The 20,227-nt window shown below is 35.8% G+C and overlaps 1 protein-coding gene across 2 annotated transcripts in view; it reads right to left on the bottom strand.

The window, feature by feature from the left end:
- The window catches only part of LOC128030594 (maestro heat-like repeat-containing protein family member 1), a 28,032-nt gene extending 19,903 nt beyond the window's left edge, over nt 1–8,129 (bottom strand). For both annotated transcript variants that reach the window (XM_052618350.1, XM_052618351.1), the window contains exons 1-12: nt 7,889–8,129; nt 7,004–7,100; nt 5,237–5,382; nt 4,504–4,635; nt 3,896–4,058; nt 3,290–3,388; nt 2,772–2,923; nt 2,281–2,421; nt 1,931–2,023; nt 1,294–1,372; nt 510–623; nt 319–392 (exon numbers count right to left, since the gene is read on the bottom strand). In XM_052618350.1, coding sequence (XP_052474310.1) covers nt 319–392; nt 510–623; nt 1,294–1,372; nt 1,931–2,023; nt 2,281–2,421; nt 2,772–2,923; nt 3,290–3,388; nt 3,896–4,058; nt 4,504–4,635; nt 5,237–5,382; nt 7,004–7,034 — 1,224 coding nt within the window. In that variant the 5' untranslated portion in view covers nt 7,035–7,100; nt 7,889–8,129. The remainder of the gene's footprint in view (nt 1–318; nt 393–509; nt 624–1,293; nt 1,373–1,930; nt 2,024–2,280; nt 2,422–2,771; nt 2,924–3,289; nt 3,389–3,895; nt 4,059–4,503; nt 4,636–5,236; nt 5,383–7,003; nt 7,101–7,888) is intronic.
- Nucleotides 8,130–20,227: the final 12,098 nt, after the last annotated feature.

Raw genomic sequence — 20,227 nt, 5'->3', positions numbered from 1 at the left:
CCAGCACTTTCCCAGAAAGTGATGATTTTGTTCTTTTGAACTCATGAGATGGAAATCATTTTTTAACCGCAAATATTTTATCCAATATTGTAATTGCAACTTTGGATGGAAGCACAGCCAATGTCAAATCCTCCTACGATGTAAGTACAGTGACTAACTGTTGGGAATTTTAGTAGACAAATTAAATATAATAGTGATATTGTGACAAATGTATTTTAAAGGAGTTTATTTTGTAAAGGTCCGCAGGACAAAGAGAGCCCAAAGTTGATGAAACACATATTTTGTCACTTATCACATTGAGAGGATGTATTTCTGTACCTTATTGCTGTGGTCAGCCAGAGGTTGCCTGATGCTGGCTAGAATCAGGAGCTTCTTGGTTTCCATAATAGAGGCTTGAACAGACAGAGCAGAGTTTTAAAAATAGAGATTCGGATCTTTTCGTAGCCAGGTATGACAATCTGGCTGAGGAAGAAATCACTCATGAATTTAATTACATGTTTAAAACTCACTGGATGAGTTGATGAGGTGTCTGAGAACAGCCAGCGAGCCCATTCTGTTCCTTTCGTTGCTGTTCTCCAACCTCTGGAGGACAAACACCATCAGACGGTCCGGGAACGTGTTGGCTGGGGGGCAAAAACAGCCAAATACAGAACTTCAATGAATGCAATTTGTCAAGTTAACCCTCAGTTAATGAAGGCTTTGACAGTGGAACAGTTTGACAAAGGAACTGAGTTGAACATTAATTGGTTCAAAACCTGGGTAATTAAAAAAAAAAAAAAAAAGTTAAATTAAACAACTAAAATTCTAATAAATTTAAGGTGTGATTGTTCTAAATTTATATTTTTTTTATGCATTAGTGCAGGTCTGGAACAAACAGCAAATCTTTTCACAGTTGAAACACTCGCTCAAGATTAAAACATTATGATTGACATGCATACACTGAAAATGCACAACAACTCCTGGACTCCTTGCATCAGCTTGACAAAACACAAAAGCGAGAGGAAAGCTGTCCAGCTGGTGTGTGTCACCTCAAATCAGCACCAAGCACACAACTCTAGGATATGATCTCACTGATTGGAGAAGTCTGCTGGTCTGACACTTTAACTTAATCTCAGCACAAACTCCATCAGCACATGACAGGGATATTGCTTCTGCAGTCAGCTGACTGAGAATGCAACCTTTGCTTGGGTTCATGTCCACATGACTATTCCAAAAAAATAGATTTCAATCAGATGTTTACATTTGCATGCACCTTCAAAAAATAAATAAATACAGGGTTTAACCAAGACCCACCAAGGATAGTGAAGCACCGCAGGACCTCGTTGTGATTTTTCACAGTTGGAGGGTTGCTGAAGTCCACAGGTGAGCATACCTGGAAAGAAAAGTAAATATAAATCTAATAACAATGAGTACCTTAAAACACTGTTACCCCAAAATATTTTAAGTTTATTTAATGTGCTTTATTGTATATGTTTATTTGTTCTAGTAACTGACAACTGTCCAAAAATACAAGAAAATTATATTTTTCAATGGAAAAACCAGTAATAACATATGAACACAATGAAAATCTAAATGAAAATGATCAAAATTAATTAAATAGCAAGAAGCTGTTAACTTAAAAAGGAATACAAAATGATAAAAACATTAGTCAATAAACAACTAGTCTAATAGGATTCGAAATATTACCCTATTAAATCAAAACAAACTCCAAACCCATAGAGGTGAATATCTGTGAACGATTCCTGTTATGGTAAACCGCTAAATGGCCCTAGGCTGTTTTCAATGTAACAGTGTGGTTAGGCAACTTAAAACCTGTTCTTGCAAGAAGTTGTGAAAGAGATTTAGAAGAAGTCTATAAAATCCCTTTGTCATCATGACTTATGAATATGAAAAGTGGTGCACATAAAGAACGAGCGAGAGAGACACTGACCTGCTGGTGCAGAGCGAGTAAAAGACCATCAGTCTGTGTCTCCAGCACTCTGCTGCCCATATTCACAGAGGCCTCCAGGACCTGACATAAGCTCTGCACAAACAAACTGAATTAGACTAAATTAGGCAGTACAGAGTACTGGATTTTCTCATCGATTGGTCCTAAAATCTGATCTGATTCCGTCAAAGTCACAGCAGACTGCTTAAATAATACAATAACAATGATACAAATACATGTCTTTATCAAAACCAATGTGGAAACAGAGTGGAAAACATATGGAAACTTGCATTGACCCATTAACTTCCACCAAACATTTCCTGTACTAGTGAAATTGTTGAGGAGGGCTTTACTTTGGTGATGATGTAGTGTTCTGAATTCTTCTTATAGAGGCCCAGTATAGTTAGGAGTAGTTTGGGAAGCTGTTCTTCCAGTTTATCATGTGCCATCAGGTGACTCATTGAGCCAAGAGCCTCTGCAACAGTCAGACGCAACTGCACAATGACAAACAAGAGGAATTGCAACGCATAATTGAATCCACGCTCACACTAGAGCAAATGAACACAAACACTGAAACAGACAATAACCAAACCAGGCAGAGGAAATCTGAAATAGTTATTTTTTAATCTTAAATGAGCATGGACCAGGAAGTAGTTCAATTAAAATAAATCAAATAAATCCACCTCTCTGAAAGTAGTGGGTTTAGATAACAATCTCATGTTTTTTTCCCGCCTCAATCCCAGAGAAAACTAAATTGAACCCAGTTGGCACACATTCATGTCCCTCTTTAGTCTCAAAGTGAGTTAGCTGTAATTGGCTGTGTGCTCTTTCTCATTGAGTGTACCTTGGACTCTCTGCTCTGGATCCAGCTGTTAAACAGGACGTCGTAGGCTGAGTATATCTCACTAGAGAAGGTGTCTTTACGTACAGTGGGGTCCGGAGCCTTGTCCAGGTTGGCCAGGTATTCTAGAATGCTCTCGCTGAAGCGGCAGAGAGCTGAGAGCAAATGTTAAGAGAGAAGAAGCCACGTCACTACACAATTTAACAGTAATCAAAGCATTTCATACAAGTAAAAGACAATATATACTTTTTTGGGAAGAAGGTGAAGATAAAGAATTTTACAATGTAATTTTTTTTTATATTTCAAATATATATATATTTTTTTTAACGTCCTATGCTTTAAAGAATCCTATTTATTTTTAAATATATTAAAATATATTTCAATGTTTATATATATATATATTTTTTTTTCAATGTTTACATCTTACATATATATATATATAAATAATCTTACACACACACACACACACATATATATATAGATTTATTTTAACACTTACGCAGAGCTGTAACTGAGCTTACCAGAAGAGAAGACCCATTTCATGTTGTCCTGTTTGGTCATGCCCAGCATGGGCAGCATGGTCCCCATTATAGCATTGAGAAAAGGCACCATACCATATACTGTGGGCAGAGGTCAAAATATCAAAACAGGTCAAAAACTTAACCACCCAAGACCTAAACAAAGTCCTTTTAATTAATTATTAATGTCATTTCCCTTTCAAAAAAGGCCTAAGGACAGTTTAAGCTGTATCTGGTGTAAACCGACTCAAAAGGACTCATGAGCCTTGCTAAAATGGCTACAAAGGTACAAAATATGTTGGGAAACATTGGTGTTGATCCCACTGAAACCTGTAATGTTAAAACAAAGTTTATAGCAAGTGAAAATAAAAATGTAAACGCTCACATGTTATAAACCAGTTTAAACAAAGTTTGGTGAAATGAGGAACAGAAACAATTGTCATGATCAACGGTCAAATGCAAATCTAACATAAAGGTTGCAGGTCATACTGTAACTTCCATATCATTTTCTAGTTAATAATAAAGTACCAAAGTGTCCAAACATTAAATAAAACTGTATGGATACAGAACAGAAAGACATAACTAATTTTAGGAGCTCTGATACGTTACCATTTGAGTCCGAGAGACTGGCTAGTGTTTGGACCACAAAAAAGTGAGGCAAAACTCCAGGCTGGAACTTGCCGAGTATCTCCTCCATGATGTCATTAATATATTTGTTTCCCACAGCAACCAGAATATTACTGGCTGCTTGCTGCCATTCTGGGACGACCTCCTATACAGAAGCGGACAAAGATTTTTAATACGTTTAAATATAAAAATCACCATTCTATAATTTGTGTTGTATGTTAAATACACAAATGATAAATAACTTACTAATAAATGTAATCCTTTGTATTACTAAACTTTTCCAGATTTATGATTGAACTGTCACATAACTATTTTCCAAAATGTAATTTAAAAGCAAGAGAATCAGAACAGGACCTTTATATATATATTTTTATATGTTTAAATATTTGGGGTCGGTAAGATTTTTTCATGTTTTCTAAAGAGGTCTCAAACACTCACCAGCAGTAAAATTGTGAAATATTATTATAATTTAAAATAACTCTATTCTATTTTACTGTATATTTAGAATGTCATGCATTCCTGTGACGGCAAAGCATGATCCTTCAGAAATATGAAGTATTAGTATCTTAGGACAGTAGAGAACGTCTCACCTTTGATTTAGTCATCTCATCTGATGCCAGCTGTATGACACTCTTGATTTTGGGGTAACTGATGTCATAAATCCTGCTCTTCACCACCAATTCAATGGTTTGCAAGATCAACACTCTGTGCCCGACCACCAGCTACACAGGACAAAGATGACTGGCAAGTAAAACTCATGAACATGTACTACAGAGATACACTTTGAAAGACATGCTTCTCACAGTACTAAATTTATCAGACTCATATATCCCATATTCAACTCTTAAAACAGACCGGAGTTAAATCAGAGGCATGAAACACAGAAACATGTCTGTGAGCAATCGGCTTGCCCTGCAACATTAGGTTATACAAATCAATAAAAGGACGAGCTCTAGTTACAGATAAGGTTTATTACAGATGAGTCACCTTGAAACATGCACTAAATTATCATCTTTTTATTTCTGTTTAGGGAAGTGTTTTCAAAAGAAAATGTTGACCTAAAAAATGAACACACAATTGAAACTGTTTTAATATATTTTAAAAATGTTATTTATTCCTGTTATGACAAAGCAAATAGCACTTAAGAAATATGTCTTATTATTATAAATGTTGTAAACAGTGGTGCTGACTATATTAATGGGACATGAAATCTTTGTCACATCTTTATTGTCACTTATAATCAATTTACTGCATTAAAAATGTAAATGGTAAACACCAAACGTTTGAATGGTAGTACATCTAGATGGAAACTCTTTGACTGACCTTGGGGTGTTTGAGCAGGTAGTCCTGGCACATGGACAGGACTTTATCAGGCTGCTGGTTCCCCAGTGTCAAGATGGACTTCCTGACCTGTTCCTGCACCACTGGATCCCTGTCATTGGCAGCATCCAGAAGAGCCAGGGTCACCTCTGATTGGATAAAACAAACACATTAATTTGATAGACATGAATTGCTAATATATGTATACTGGTACATACTTTCTATTTTAATATATATTTATAATGTAATTTATCCTTCAATGTCACATGATTAGCTTAAGAAATATTTCTTATTATTATCCGTGTTGAAAACTGTTGTGTTGCCTGATATTTGTATTTAAATATATATATATATATATATATATATATATATATATATATATATATATATATATATATATATATATATATATATATATATATATTTATTTATTTCAGGATTCTTTGTTGATTAGAAAGTTCAAAAGAACAGCCACTGTGCTTGTTCCTCAAAATACAAATTCATCTGAAATCATTTTACTAGTAATACTATATATCAGACCATGTGGTAAATCCAGATAGAACACTCTTACACAATATATTCTTTCAACACCTGGAACTGCAGTTTCTTGCCTACTGAAAAACAACTCTTTAGTGAGTGAGTGACCAGTTAATCATTGGGATTAGTGTTATTAACTCTGCCTGAGATGTGCGCTAATTGGTCACAAGCTCTGCACTGAGGACATGATGGATGCATATGACTCACTCCTGCTCCTAAACTCACATTACAGAGAGTACAGCGTAACGGGGGGGAGATCTGCAATGCAGAATATCTTAAGACAGACTTTGCAACATCTGGACATTTTAACCACACTTAATCTTCACATACAGTCCAATCTGATTAGATTGTTCTAATCTACCTACAGCGCACTGAGTAATCGAGTTGCCTAAACATACTCATTGGGCAATTAGCTTCAAATCCAACCTAAAGGATAGTGCTGAAAGACACTAATGGGATAAGAAACTCTTGACTCTGTTAGATTCACGTGGGAGTCCATTTTATATGAAAAACAGGTGCTTATATATATACATATCACAATTTCCAAAAAAAAATAAAAATAATAAATATTCAGCAAAATAACTGCTTTCAAAATTTCAGAATAATAAGAAATCAGCATGTTAAAATAATTTATGAAGGCTCATATGACATTTTACTTCAGTTATGGCTGCTGAAGATTCAGCTTTGCCATCACAAGAATAAATTACATTTTGAAGAGGTCTAACGCTATTTCATGCATTCTGACTTATTTACATTGTTGTATTATCACAATAAACATGACCAAAGTAAAAAAAGAAATAAAAAAAAGACATATAATGGAGAATTTGTATGGCAAATATACTCCTTCAGGGTTCGTTTAAGTTTCAGAATGTTTTTTTTTTTTCTGAGTGAGGCCCTGTATGACATCATAAATTGTGAAATTTTGTATGGGCAGATTGGGCACTTCTCCAGGAAAAGATTACATTTTTGTACATTTTGTTTACATTTGTAACTTTGTTTTCTACTGTTGAAACTCTTAATTACTGTCCATTCATCATTCTGAATCTACTTAAGAACATTTGCTGTTTGCCTAAAATTATAGTTCCACTAATTGAGAAAAATTTACAGGACAAATATACAAATGTTGAGCTGTAGCCACCTTTTTAATCAATGTGGAAGTAAGCCTATGGGTGAGTATATAGTGTATAAGTATATAGAGTATAAGTATATAGTGGGCATAAGTGTGTTACTCACGCTCTACATCGGTCTCCTCTATAAGGCCCATAATGAGGCTAGCAGCAAAGATTTAGGAATTCATCTGGTGGTCCAGTATCCCTCAGAAGAGCCCACTCTACAGATATAAACAAACAACATAAGACATAATCAGAACCAATGATCAGTTTAACCACTATTATTCAAATTTCGTAATATCAGGCCTACCAATAAAGAGCAGGTTTTTCTTTAAAAATGTTTTTTTTTTTGGACATACATAACTAATTCAACAACTTTATGATTTGTTAGTATTTTTAGGGTTAAAATCAACGTTATTGTAGTATGCATTGCATATGTAGCATACTTGTTGCATTATAAAGATTATTTAATTATCATTGTCAAAAATCGAAAACATAAACTTATCCGTTGTACACAAGAGTACCAGTCATAGAAAACATATCTAAACTACAGGTAGTGTTTAAGCCTAGCCAGCGGTGTGGGGTATCATATGTTAGTGCACCTATGAAACCTAAAAATGCGGTCTAGGTAGGCAGCTCAATAGGTTTTGAGACGCAGCCCGACAAAGCGTCCCACGTGATTGGGTAATATGACACAGAAAAAGCTCAGATCATGTAATATCCATTAAAAAACACAACGTTTCGAGATATTGACACATAATAATGTTTGTTCCAGTCTTATTGTACAAGCATTGTTGATCACTTCAACAGTCGTAAGTATCCACAGCCACGTTCAATGTCAACTTCCTCAAAGCCAAAGCGACCCATCAAACTACTATGACAGCGTTTGCATTTCAATAGCGTTAGCTGTATGCAGTCAAGACGACTGCAATACGAATACAACGGTTTAATATGATTCTACAACAACGTCAAATGTCTATAGATGCGCAATATGTCAATCTTGTGTTACCTTTCCCCTCGTCTGTCTGCTTGGCTGGCTGGCTCGCTCGACCTCAGTCTACACACACGACTCCCTCTTTCTCAGATGCATCGAGCAGTTAATAGTCAGCGAAGGGCCTGATGAAAATCCAATAACCTCTTCTGATCCTAAACGTGACCGTATAATTGATTATTGGGTTGAGGTTGACGTTCTCACAGACGCTACATTGTACCATAGGTAAACACGCCTAATCACGTGCTTCTGCTCAGGAAGAACGCATCAGAGTGGGCGTGGTCTGTCACGCAAGTCATCCAAACACCAGCGAAAAAAACGCACAGCATCCAAATCGACCTACTTAATTATTCATATATGACGTGTCAGATGAAAACGTACATTTTGGGATAGCTGAATATGCATTTTTCACCCACGTTGACATGCTTATATATATATATATATCATATATATATATATGATGTTTATGAATGTACATCACGATCAACAGATTATTTAAAAATAACCAACTAAAGCAGTACTACCAGAAATAACCTAAATGTTAAAATATTGTGTTGACCACTAACCACAGTTAACCACTAAAGACAGACTGAGCAGCATGCATGATTTATCCACTATATTCCTACTGTATTGCTACATGTGCCATGTCCCGAAAAATAAATGCTTACATTTCGATTTTTTCCAGTGAGCTTGTCCCAAATAGGTTTAGAAGTTATCAGGTGTTATTCTCATTTCACACAATACCCACTAGAGGGAGATAGTGAGCACTTTTGACATGAAGTGTATCAGCAACCTTTCAGGCTGTCAGACAGAAGGCATATCCCTAGCCTTAAAACCTTTTCCATATGGGTTTAAAAACTTAATATCTCTAATTTTCTAATTTTATTTGTGTGTTTGTAAACATTTACAGTCACATTGCATATACTGTAAAATTCAATGCAATGCATTCTGCAACTGGCCAACATAAAATAAATAGTTATCATGCATGCACATTTTATATTAGAAGTTTTCGATATCTGATGCATTCAAGTACTGAGAGTATGGTTACATCACTCAAATACATTTGCCCTTAAGAAGGACTTGTGGCTCTTTATAAATCTGTTCTCTACAAATATTTAGCTTAGAGGAGTTTCTAAAACTGTAATCATCCAATCTTTTCTTATAATGATAACCTTTTCTTTTAATGGTTTGAATGTCTTTTAATTTTTTTTACCAGCATTTTTTCTAAGTGCTAAAATTCAAACAGCATTTCAACATAGCTTTGAATGCAAATGTCTTGAAATGATGTATTGCATAAGTGATTTGTGTGGCCTGCTTTTCAGACACTGCTGTAATTACACAGCTTTTATTTGCACAGCATGCACCATATTTTTCGCTCCCTCTTTTATTTCTTGGCCTTGTCAGAGAGTTTATTGAAAGTTTTACTGCAATTGATGAGATACAACAGGGATTTTGAGTCTTATTAAACAAAATCCAATGTCCACTAGACTGTGTGGCCTTTTTAATTAGGAATCCAAAAACTACTGAGACATTTTCTCCTCTGTTAATGCATAGAGAGGACCTTTAAAGTCATTCTGTTTCACCCCAGTAGGGACTCTAGTCTGAAAGAGAATTACAGAGTCAGTCTCATAAACAGAGCTCAGAATGGATCACTCACAAAAACCTGCTGCTTTTACTGAGAAGCACCTAATGTGTGACAGAAACATGTGTCCTCTATGCAGCCAAATAAGCAGATGAGATATTTTCAGTCATGAAAAATGTGACATTTTAGAACTGCTTTGAATATGTGTCGTAATATACGTTCGTTTAAACAGCCAGTTATAATGGAAAGGATTCTTTTTTCGGCTTTCATGTGGAAACGATAGGCTTCGCTGCCATCAAAATATGCAAACCACCTTTAATATAGATCAATAATTCATATAACATTTACACACTCAATAAATCTGGTGTATGTCTAGCAATCAGATTCACATATGGGTCTGACTTTATATCAGCACAAGAATTTGTTAGTTTTAAAAATGTGCATAAATAAATCAAGTTAACAAAAGTCAATCACACTGCTAAAAGTAGTGTCTGTAATGCACTCAGTCTCTTTAATGGCATGACCAATTTTAGAGCCCCTTGCACCTCTGTCATTACTCCTGGAATTAATATTTTCATATCCAGTGAAACGAAAGGTGAATCGCATGAATAAAAAGGTTAGGCACACGCCAAAGCTCTAAATCTACCCCTAGAAATCAAGACCACATGTAGGGGAAAAAAATCCAAACAGCAGCACTACGTCAGGGGCAGTTTTGCTGTAAGTGCAGGGTGGTATGGATCAGTACAGACGGCAGTGGAATTTGATCTGAAACCAGATCTCTAACGCAGAGCTTGAGAACAGTGCAGGACAGTATATTCATCAAGCAATGTTCATTCCAAATGTTTTTATGTTGATCAGGTCCTATTTTTAGTATTGTGCATTTGAATAGTTGAAAAAAAAACAGAAAAAAGGTGGTGGGGGGGGGGGGGGGGTGACTTGCAGGACTCGCAGGGGCATAGTAATTAGATAGATAGATGGATGGATGGATATAGAAAGATAGATTATAGTCAATGTTATTAGCCACACGGTGACATGTAAGAACCACTGAATCACTTTTTTAACCAGTGCACTGAATCAAATCATCTGACAGAAACTGATCATTTTAATCAAGAGACCTTCTCAGCATCAAAATAATGCATTGTCTAAAACACAATCAGTGATTACTTAGAACCAACTAAGAAATACAGATATGTACAAGTGAAGTCATTTTGTGACGATGTAAAAAAAAAAAAAAAAAAAAAAAAAAAATTTGATTAGGTTTTTTTAACCGGTGCATTGAATCGAACAGTCCAAAATAAACTACTCATTTCAATTTAGAGACCTTCTCAGCATCAAAATTATACATTATGTCTAATAATCATTCATTGAATTCTGAGAAACAATTGAGAAAATCATTACGCGATGCTGTAAAATAACTACTGAATCGCTCTTTTGACTGGTTCATTGAATCAAACCGTCCAAAAGATGGGGTTTGTAGATTTCTCATGGCTTCAAAAGCACAAGTGTGTGCACATTCACTAAACACTGTGCATAATTAAAAGAGAACTTCTGTCTCATTTCTTAATTGGGTTGATCTGTGATTTTGATTTTTTGATCTGCACTTACATGTATAGGTCTATATAACTTCCATATGAAACACACAACATAAACATATTTGCCCGATAAAAAAAGTGCAGGAGCATTTTAGCTTTATTAAAGGTGACACATCCCCCTGAGGACACCGACAGCAGGTCTAGGTCGTTTCAGCTGATGAATTTGTTGACAGCTGGTTTAAAAACAGTATTTTAATGCTTTTTTATATACTAGACAGATTTGACAGTTATTGCCGTTATGAAGAATATGCAAGCCCAGAGGTTTGAAATCTAGAGTCCAATATAACTGTTTTTAAGTCACATATCTACAGCTGGAGATTACCTGTTATGATGTCATATCACGCTAACGGGCGGGAGGTTGGAAGAGGAGGAAATGATCTTATTAATGGTATTAAACTGTATGCAAGGTCTGGAGCCAAGGTTCTCCTTGGGCTTGTTTTGTGTGCAGCATGAATCCAGTGCTGTTGGCTGGTAAAGCAATCCATATGACGAGGGCCCCGTGGCTGAAAGCTGATACGGCATCTACCTGTCAAGAGTCTGGCAACATATGTGTCTTGGATCAAATGAGACATCATGCAAATCAGGCATAAATATGAGATACAATTTTTGAAGTATGTATGTTTGTTTGAACCGTACTTCCAAATGACCAGCCCAACCTGGAAATATTTCCTTGCGGTTTATGCTCCTGCCTTTCTCAACTTTTAAAATGTGGCTCTAGCGTTCTTGACATTAATACAATCTACAAACACAGGAGAGAGATCTGAAAGATCCAGGCGCGCTCTATCTCTCTGTTCCAAAGGCCAGATTTATCACACCATACCTGTCCCAAATAACACGCTCTCCAAGATCCAATTGTGCTGTCACTGTCATTGATTTAAAATATGTGAATATAGCTGCGTGTAAAATATCCCAGTGAGAAATTGAGCATGTGGAATTTAGTTCCTTAGGAAACAATGAAGTCATGATAATGAGGTCATTTTAGTGACCTATGAGATGTGTGTCTGAATTCTTTTATTTCTCCAATGAATCCCTTTCTTTTTTTCTTATCCTGCACTGTGGAATTCTTGGAAATATTTCAATTTTAATTCTAACCTTTTGATTAAAAGTAACACTAAAGACATTGATTATGTTATAAAAGATTTCTATTTTATAATAATAATAAATCAGCATATTAGAATGATTTCTGAAGGATAATGTCACACTGAAGTATGGAGCAAAATTCAGCTTTGCCATCACAGGAATAAATTACTTTCTGAAATATATTAAAACAAGAAATCGTTCTATAACAATATTTAACATAATGACAGCTCTTACTGTATTCAGGATCCAGTAAATACAGCCTTGGTGAGCATAAGTGTTCTTTCAAAAACATTTTTAGAAAGTGAAGATACTTCTAGTATTGATGAAATTGTGATCTTTATAGTTTAAGTCTATGGGATTTTTGCCTTTGGGAGTTTTTCCTGTTTGCCTGGCAAAAATCATAAGGCTGACACAACTTCAGCAATAACCAGCACTGTTTAAGGCCCATAACAGGAACTAGTTACATGCCTATGTTTTTCTAGATGATGATCAATTGCAATAATTATTAAAAAATGAAAAAACATTTTAAGATTCTTGATTATTAATCATTGCCGGGAGCGGAAGGTCCTAGCTTATCAGAATGAATGGGAACAGTGCAGTGTTAGGATCTTTGCCACTCTCCACATACACAGCTTTTTATTACACAATATTTTACAGCCCTTGTGGATTTTTCTTATTAAGCACGCTGAAATATCTTTGTGTTTGAACAGCTGTGAACTACAATTTTACTTCTCCTGAGGACACTCAACACTTGCAAAAATATGAGTTCACCCCTCTCCTGTCTTTCGTCCTGGACACTGACACCAGCTTGTAAATCGGTAAATCTCTATGAATAAAGTTTTATTCTAGGCTTTGAGTGATTGGCGACCGCAGGCTGGGCTTCATATACCAGGCAGCGCTGAGCTCATACGTGTGTGTGCTTTGGGCCATTCTCAGCAATGAGTCAGATGATACATGATCATGTTTGAATAGTGAATCCTTTAATTGCAGGTTTAATCTCTAAGAAAGGCTAAGAGCAACTTGTACCCGCTGACCCATTACAAATCTCTACGGTGGCATGCTTAGAAATCTTTTAGAGTTTATCGTTTTGCACATGAATTGTATTAATCACGAATCTGAGGTGGGCGCTTTTGGAGTTAACTGCTTACTCCGAGGATGTGAATTGCAGAGGCACAGTTGTAAGAACGTAACTAATAAATTAAAACCTTTAAACTAGAACTCTATATACTCCGAACACATCCAATGGACATAAACAAGCGTGATGGTCCATTTGAGTTAAAATTTCAATATTTGTTCCAATAATACCTTATTTAAAAAATGAACATTTACCATAAATACAGTGTATTGTATTTCACCCTAAATTAAAAGCAGGGCTTTGTTAAGAAGGAATTGGCAGCATCAGTTTTTAATTCTCTTAAGCAAGAGGATTAAGGTTTAAAAAATTAATCATGTTGTTTCAGCATTTTTTTATACTGTGTCTCAATTCCATTCCATTTGAAATGGAAAAAAAATATCCATCGGCCAACTAAATGGTGTTAAATTACCTGCACTTTGTATATGAAGTGCTGAAGTGAGCAACAGTAATGCAAGTCTGCCAACATAGTTAGTTTCAACATTTTGCCTATTGCTTCAAACTTACCATAATTTTTTTTAAATTTTTTGTATTTTTTGCACAGTGTGAAGAATGTCTGATCCAGTGAATAACGAACTCTATGAAAAACTTTTTGCATAGAAAAAAAAGACCGCATTATTTTCGGTTAATGGAAAATTTGGGATTAAATTAATGCTTTGATAAGGGGAATATAAAACAAAGCAATTGATGTGCATGCGTCAAACTGTACACATATTACATAAACTAGAACATAATAAGGAGATGAATGCTGTTTAACGTTCTTCCGGGAGGTCCTCAAAATACAGTGAAAAGCAGCAACTGTGAAACATTTTTCATCTTTCGTTGTTCAGCTAGAGAAAGGCTTCAGTGTCCTGGCACACACAGTGGTGCTTTACAAGCCCCATAGTTTTTTCTGTGAGACTGAAAGTCAGAAAGAATGAACGGAATTTTAACACACTATACCCTGAAATAAATATGCCCCTGCATGTCAATATTTCTCTTTAACACCATGCACAATATATTCTTAGTATTCAATGAATTAAATCACTGTGGCTGAGATTGGACAGTCAGAGAAATCTGAGAAAGAGAGAAACATTCTGTCCTTTGTATAAATTTCGGCTCTACCAGATACTTTATTACAAAGCAGAAATATGAATTTATGCTTTATGCGTGCTTGGCTAACGTTTAGGATAGAAAACCTGAACCGTTAAAGATCCACTAAGGACATGTTCAGACTGCATATCAACAAACTTATCTGAAGATGTCCTTGTTTCTGTGAATATACCACTTCAAGCCACTTTTAACTTTAACCTAGCTGTCAATCTGTTAAAAATATGAACCATTAAATTTAATCCATCAACACATTTTGCCATAGAGTTATTTTTTTTTATACATAAAAAAATAATAATAAGCTACACTTTCTTGATGGTGAATAAAATGCTGGAATCATCATTATATTGGTCTCCAGTAGATGGTCAAACTCGGCTATCCAAACAAGCAAGTTGCCTATAACAGTCTCTTCTACAGGCATCTCATTGAAAATCAATGCAAGTATTTGCTTAGACATGCACTAGATGGATGACTTTGGCCAATGGTTTTTCAGCCTTGTATTTAGAAGGCTGTGTCAAATTAAAAACAGCTAAAAAATGAACTTTTAAAACACATCCCAGTGCTGCATTCTGTTCCATTTTATTGCACTTCATTTACCTCATTCTTTGCTACCTGTCTGTAGAAGTGAACAGACCAGGGAGCGTAAATGAATACTTTTTTTTATTATTAATTATTATTATTTATTTTTTTAATGTTTTTGTAATTGGCTCCACAAAGAACTTTCGCCTCATCTAGCCATATTTCAAACATAATTTCATTGTTATTCAAATTAGGGAGCAGTCTTTGCTTGCTAAATTCTTGTTGTCTGGGAGCAAGACTAGTCCAGTGCCATCTGTTGGAAGTAAGCCACTTGTCAAGCATGTGTTTTATACTAAGAGGACCAGGGATTCATTTCACGGTCATTCTGCACATCCCTAAAGAGTGTAAAATGGCCCGTCTAACTCTTAAATTAAGAGATTTATTGTGGTACAATGTTCATGCAAGCTTCAATAGCAAACAACACGATTCTTAATTCTAAACCACTAAGTCTGAGAGATGGATCACAGAAAAACTCATTATTTAGTTATCCTCATTCCAAACTGATGCATTTCTTCTGTGGAGCACAAACTATATATATATAATAATTTTTATTATTTATAGTTATTTATAAGTTGCTCTTTTCACCAGCAAATGGTGACCAAAACTGTCAAGTGAGATTTTCTGTAAACTTTAGTCTGATTACCACAGAACTAGATTTATTAAAATAGATTTATAATCTAGTTAGTCACACAGACTAATTTTGTGATAATTTTATGGAACTTTCTTGCCCTTTATGGAGTATGGAAGAGAGCAGCTCAGACATTCTGCTAAACTTCAAATTTGGTTTCTGCAGAGAGGAAAGAAAGCATGATGGTGTGTAAATAATGACAGAATTTTTCATTTCACTTTGGGTTAACTATCCCTGTAAGTGCTTTCCAGCTGAGGACTCTGGCTTTCTGGCTCACGGCACTCTGGGGGTTTCCTGTTGTGCTGAAGGTCAATACACAGCTGATGCCTGAGAATGAGGGAAGGATAAATCAAAGTACGGTTATGAAGGAGGTGAAGAGAGAGAGAAAAGGGTAATCAAGGAAAGGAAGCAGGAAGAGCTGCTTTACCACGGCTGCCATGGTCAGTTTTTGACAGCCAAAGTGGCTCGAGTGGGTATCCTCATAAGAAAATAAATTACACAGGAAACACTACAGCACCTGCTCTTACAGTAGTGCTTTTATACTTTGACTTTGTAACAAATCTCTTCTTATATTTCTCCAATTGAAGTGAATGTGAGAAATCACAGCCTCATCCTCATACTCAGTCCAACATTATTTCCTAAGGGAATTATTTTATTTACATGAAATAAAAAATCCTTTAGACTTCCCTCCACAGATAGAGAGAGGATATTCATCAGCTAACATCATATCAAGTCCAAAATAATCAATTTAATAATAAACCGCACCTTAAAAGAGGTCCACAATCCTGGAACACTGGTGGTATTGGAGATCTGCAAAAAAAAATTATCTGAAAGAAAGGAAACTGAAGAAAAACAGAGTTTATTCAAGCCATATCTCATAAAGAGAACTTTCAATAATAAAATCAAACATTTTATGCTTGGTATCAGGGAAAATGTAAGCCTTATGGACCTCTTCACTTCATTATGACAGTTTATTAAATGTCAGAACACACATGCAACCAGTCACTGTTAAATCTCACTTCTGAATCACATAACGTGCTTTTCTGAAGCAGAAGGTGTTACATTGGGTTTTGCCGTTGTGTAAAGCCAAGTCAAATATTACTATCTACAACAACATATTTGAGTGAAAAAAAAAGACGGAAAACTGTTTTGGCTGAGAGTTTGCATTTCCATGCATCTAAATTATTCAGCATAATACATTTTGAGTGATACTGAATCTCGCTGACATCAAAACCACATGTATATGTATGTGGGCTCAAACAGAACATTCTGTATCTTCAAATTCTCTGCATAAATGTGAATGAACACCGCAAATAATCTTTAATGATACTGTGTTATAAATATAACATTCTGAATTCTCACAAATTATTTGAATAACTATTTTTGTGTGGCATTGCTTGCTAAAGTTGCGTTATAACTCCAACTCATAAAATGTAAGAAATAGATCGTATCAGACAAGTCAATTAGCAATAAAGGAACGTATCAGGTTCAGAGGGACAGAAGAAAGGTTACACAAACTCCACAAACCCAACACATTATAACACACTGCTTAACATTTCAGACCCAAACCATGTGGAACTCAAAAATGATGGATCTGCCATGAGGAGAAGAATGTTCTCCAGGCTTGAGCATGCTTTTCTGTCTACTTATGTTTCTCTTGGCAAAGCTCTGCATGGCCATCTTGTTTTTCACAAGGAGCCTCTGTCCACGCATATATGGTTGAACTTTATGAGCATAGTAGACAAAAGTGTCAGAAGCGCATTTCACTGGCTGGGAGACCCCTCCATCCTCTGTCAGGTCCAGCATCGGCTCGGTGAATGAAACTAAGCATATCCACAGTCACAGAACCGGAGCCTTGAAATGCTCTGAGGTCACTTAGCTCATGACTTCAGAGTGAACTTGACAGCTGGAAATATATTCCAAACTTGCAAACTCTCTGCAAGCCACAAGCACTGCTAATCTTGTCATGAAATTAATGACAAAGAAGTTTGTTAACAAAGGGTTTTCAATTTTGTCAGTGATTAGACGAGATGGAAAATATGCATCATGACAATTTAAAATGCGAATTGAATCAAAACATATTTTTGGTGAAAATCTGATAATAATAATAATAATCTTCACAAATAAGCACAACTTTGAAGACTAAATACAAATGGCAGCAGTAAAAATCCTAGTGTATACGGTAGATTAACTACACCACAGTTGCATATTAGATCACAAGATAAAAATAGTTTGATTTGATTTTGACTTTAGTCTAAAACTGATAGATTACATCAGTTTGGTTGCTGTTCTGAGGGAAAGCAGAAAAAAAAATACTCTTTAATTTTGGATTCTGGCAGGTCCATGAAAACGTAGCGTTGCTGTAAGTGAAACATCTTACACCATGAAGAATATACCAAGCATAGAGATCACTCCTGAGGGCAGCATGGAAAGGCTTGGGAGAGAACTAATCAGCGCCTGAGTGGATGTTGTAGAAATTAAAAGTCTTGAAACATTCTCAGTTCAGTCCTAAAGCTCCTCCTCTCCATTCAAAGATAGCCAAGCAACGCTTAAATAAGAAATAAGAATACAAATATTTGTCAAGTTCCAGTGCAGGGTTTTTTCGGCCAGAATTTATTGCATTTCATCGAGCGTTCAGAGGATTTGAGCTGTAAGCTGCACTTTCCCTGCATTTATTTTCTATTTTACAGCCATTACAAACACATTTGTGTGATTTGTAATCTCTGCAGGCTGCCGTGAGGACATTTCAGCTGAATTAATGCATTATACTCTTGAAAGACCGTTTCAGGGCAAAGGTTAAATCAACAAGGCAACATTCCAACCCACCTTCAGGAAAAACTGCACATCTAAACAAGCAAGTTACATCTCAGTAAAAGAAATAGTTATGAAATGAAAACTTTCAAAATAATCATGAATAATCTAAATGATGAATGAGGTATCCAGATAATGTAAGATAAGTGAGGATGTGCGAAGCAATTTTTTATTTATATATATATTCTGTGTCACTCACCTCTTTAAAAACACTCCGGAAACCCAGACATTTCCAGTTTCAGTCGGTCAGTCCACTTTGCAGCCATCTTTGGCATCTCCAGGCAGCTATTTCCATTAATTCAAGTACAGCTCCCATTCACTTGAATGGCGAAAAAAAGAAAAACATCTATGAAACTATTCATCAATGATACATCCATTATCATCCCATGATGACGTGTCCAGCACTGATGAAACTCTTTTACAGAAGGTTTTTTTGTGGTGCTGATGAAGTGCTGATATTCCCTCTCTGTCTCCGGCCGGTTTCAGGCTTAACTCAGCAACACAAATTCATCTGAAATGAGGCAGTATTAAGAGGGCAATCTGGCAACTCATTTCAGATGGCAGAGTGACCACAATTATTTGTTTTTGGATGCTATTGAGAATGTACTTTTTGAAAAAAGATGTGTGAGGGCAAATGTTCCGCCAATCTATGACTGATATATGCCTTGTCCCTTACGCTCACTCAGAGCTTTTCCTCAATGGATAATGACAAGCATATGTCCTAAGGATCCTTCGAACTCTGCGAACACAGGAATCAGTTTAAATTATGAATAGACCGCATGACCAAATGTGCTAAAACACCATCATAAACGAATAGCAAAAACTTCCTGTTAGGCTTCAAAAAGTACATCTGAAAGTTCATACATTTTATTGACAATTTGCTGTAAGTTTGAACACTTTATGGCCTGCAATAAGCGTTTTCATATTATTTCTGATCTGGCCACTAACTCTATCAAACAATTTTCCCAAACGCTATAAAGAAAAGAAATGACAGAGCCAGCAGTGCTTGAGGATAAAGCAGACACAATTGTACATTATACTCAATTTTTTACACCATACATAATGGAGCCCTGAGAGTTTCCAGCAAATATTTATTCTAAAAATCCATCTGCGTGTACTCGCCAACACCCAAAATGGATGACTGGTTTTTGGGACCTTATCTATACATTTACAGGATCGTACAGCCAAAAATAAAAATAAAAAATGGTCTCACTGCAAAAGGATGATATAAGCAGCCAGTTAGCTACTGCTTACATTAAAAATGACCACAAGCAGCAAAGTGGGGTGTGCAATGTTGATGGAGATGAAACAGTGTTGGAAACAGTCCATGTCTAAGGTCTATTTCCGTTCAGATATGTTTGAGATGTCTGTGTGTTTCTGGCTGCTAGTGAGCTAAGCAAGTGTAATATAAAAGGCATGGTCATTCACTTTTATGCATAATGATGGCTGTATATTTCAGTTACATTATATTATGCATCTAATTCGATTGGAATTTAGATGAAAGACAAATGCTGATGATAGATAGTCAAGGCTGTACACACCCACTGAGTTTTCTATGAATCACTGATGCACGCCGTTATGTAATGCACAGACTTCAAGCGTAATGTGCAGTGTAATGAACATATTTCATGGTCCATGCTGGAAAATGTTGTAATGAAAACATATGTGACCTTTTGCACTCTTGACATTCTGCCTTGGTCGAACAGGAATCGCCAATGTCGCTGAGTAATCACCATTAATAAAAAATAATAGCTGCAAATTGCTAATTTCCTGCCAAGCTAGCCACCCCCTTGAGAAGTACTTGCGCCTGTAAATGTGTGATTTTTCTTTACTAAAGCCCGCAAAATCTGATTATTTATGATCA

Source organism: Carassius gibelio, chromosome A16 (assembly GCF_023724105.1).
Source record: "Carassius gibelio isolate Cgi1373 ecotype wild population from Czech Republic chromosome A16, carGib1.2-hapl.c, whole genome shotgun sequence".
Taxonomy (NCBI): Eukaryota; Metazoa; Chordata; class Actinopteri; order Cypriniformes; family Cyprinidae; genus Carassius; species Carassius gibelio.
This window is presented reverse-complemented; position numbering and strand designations above follow the sequence as displayed.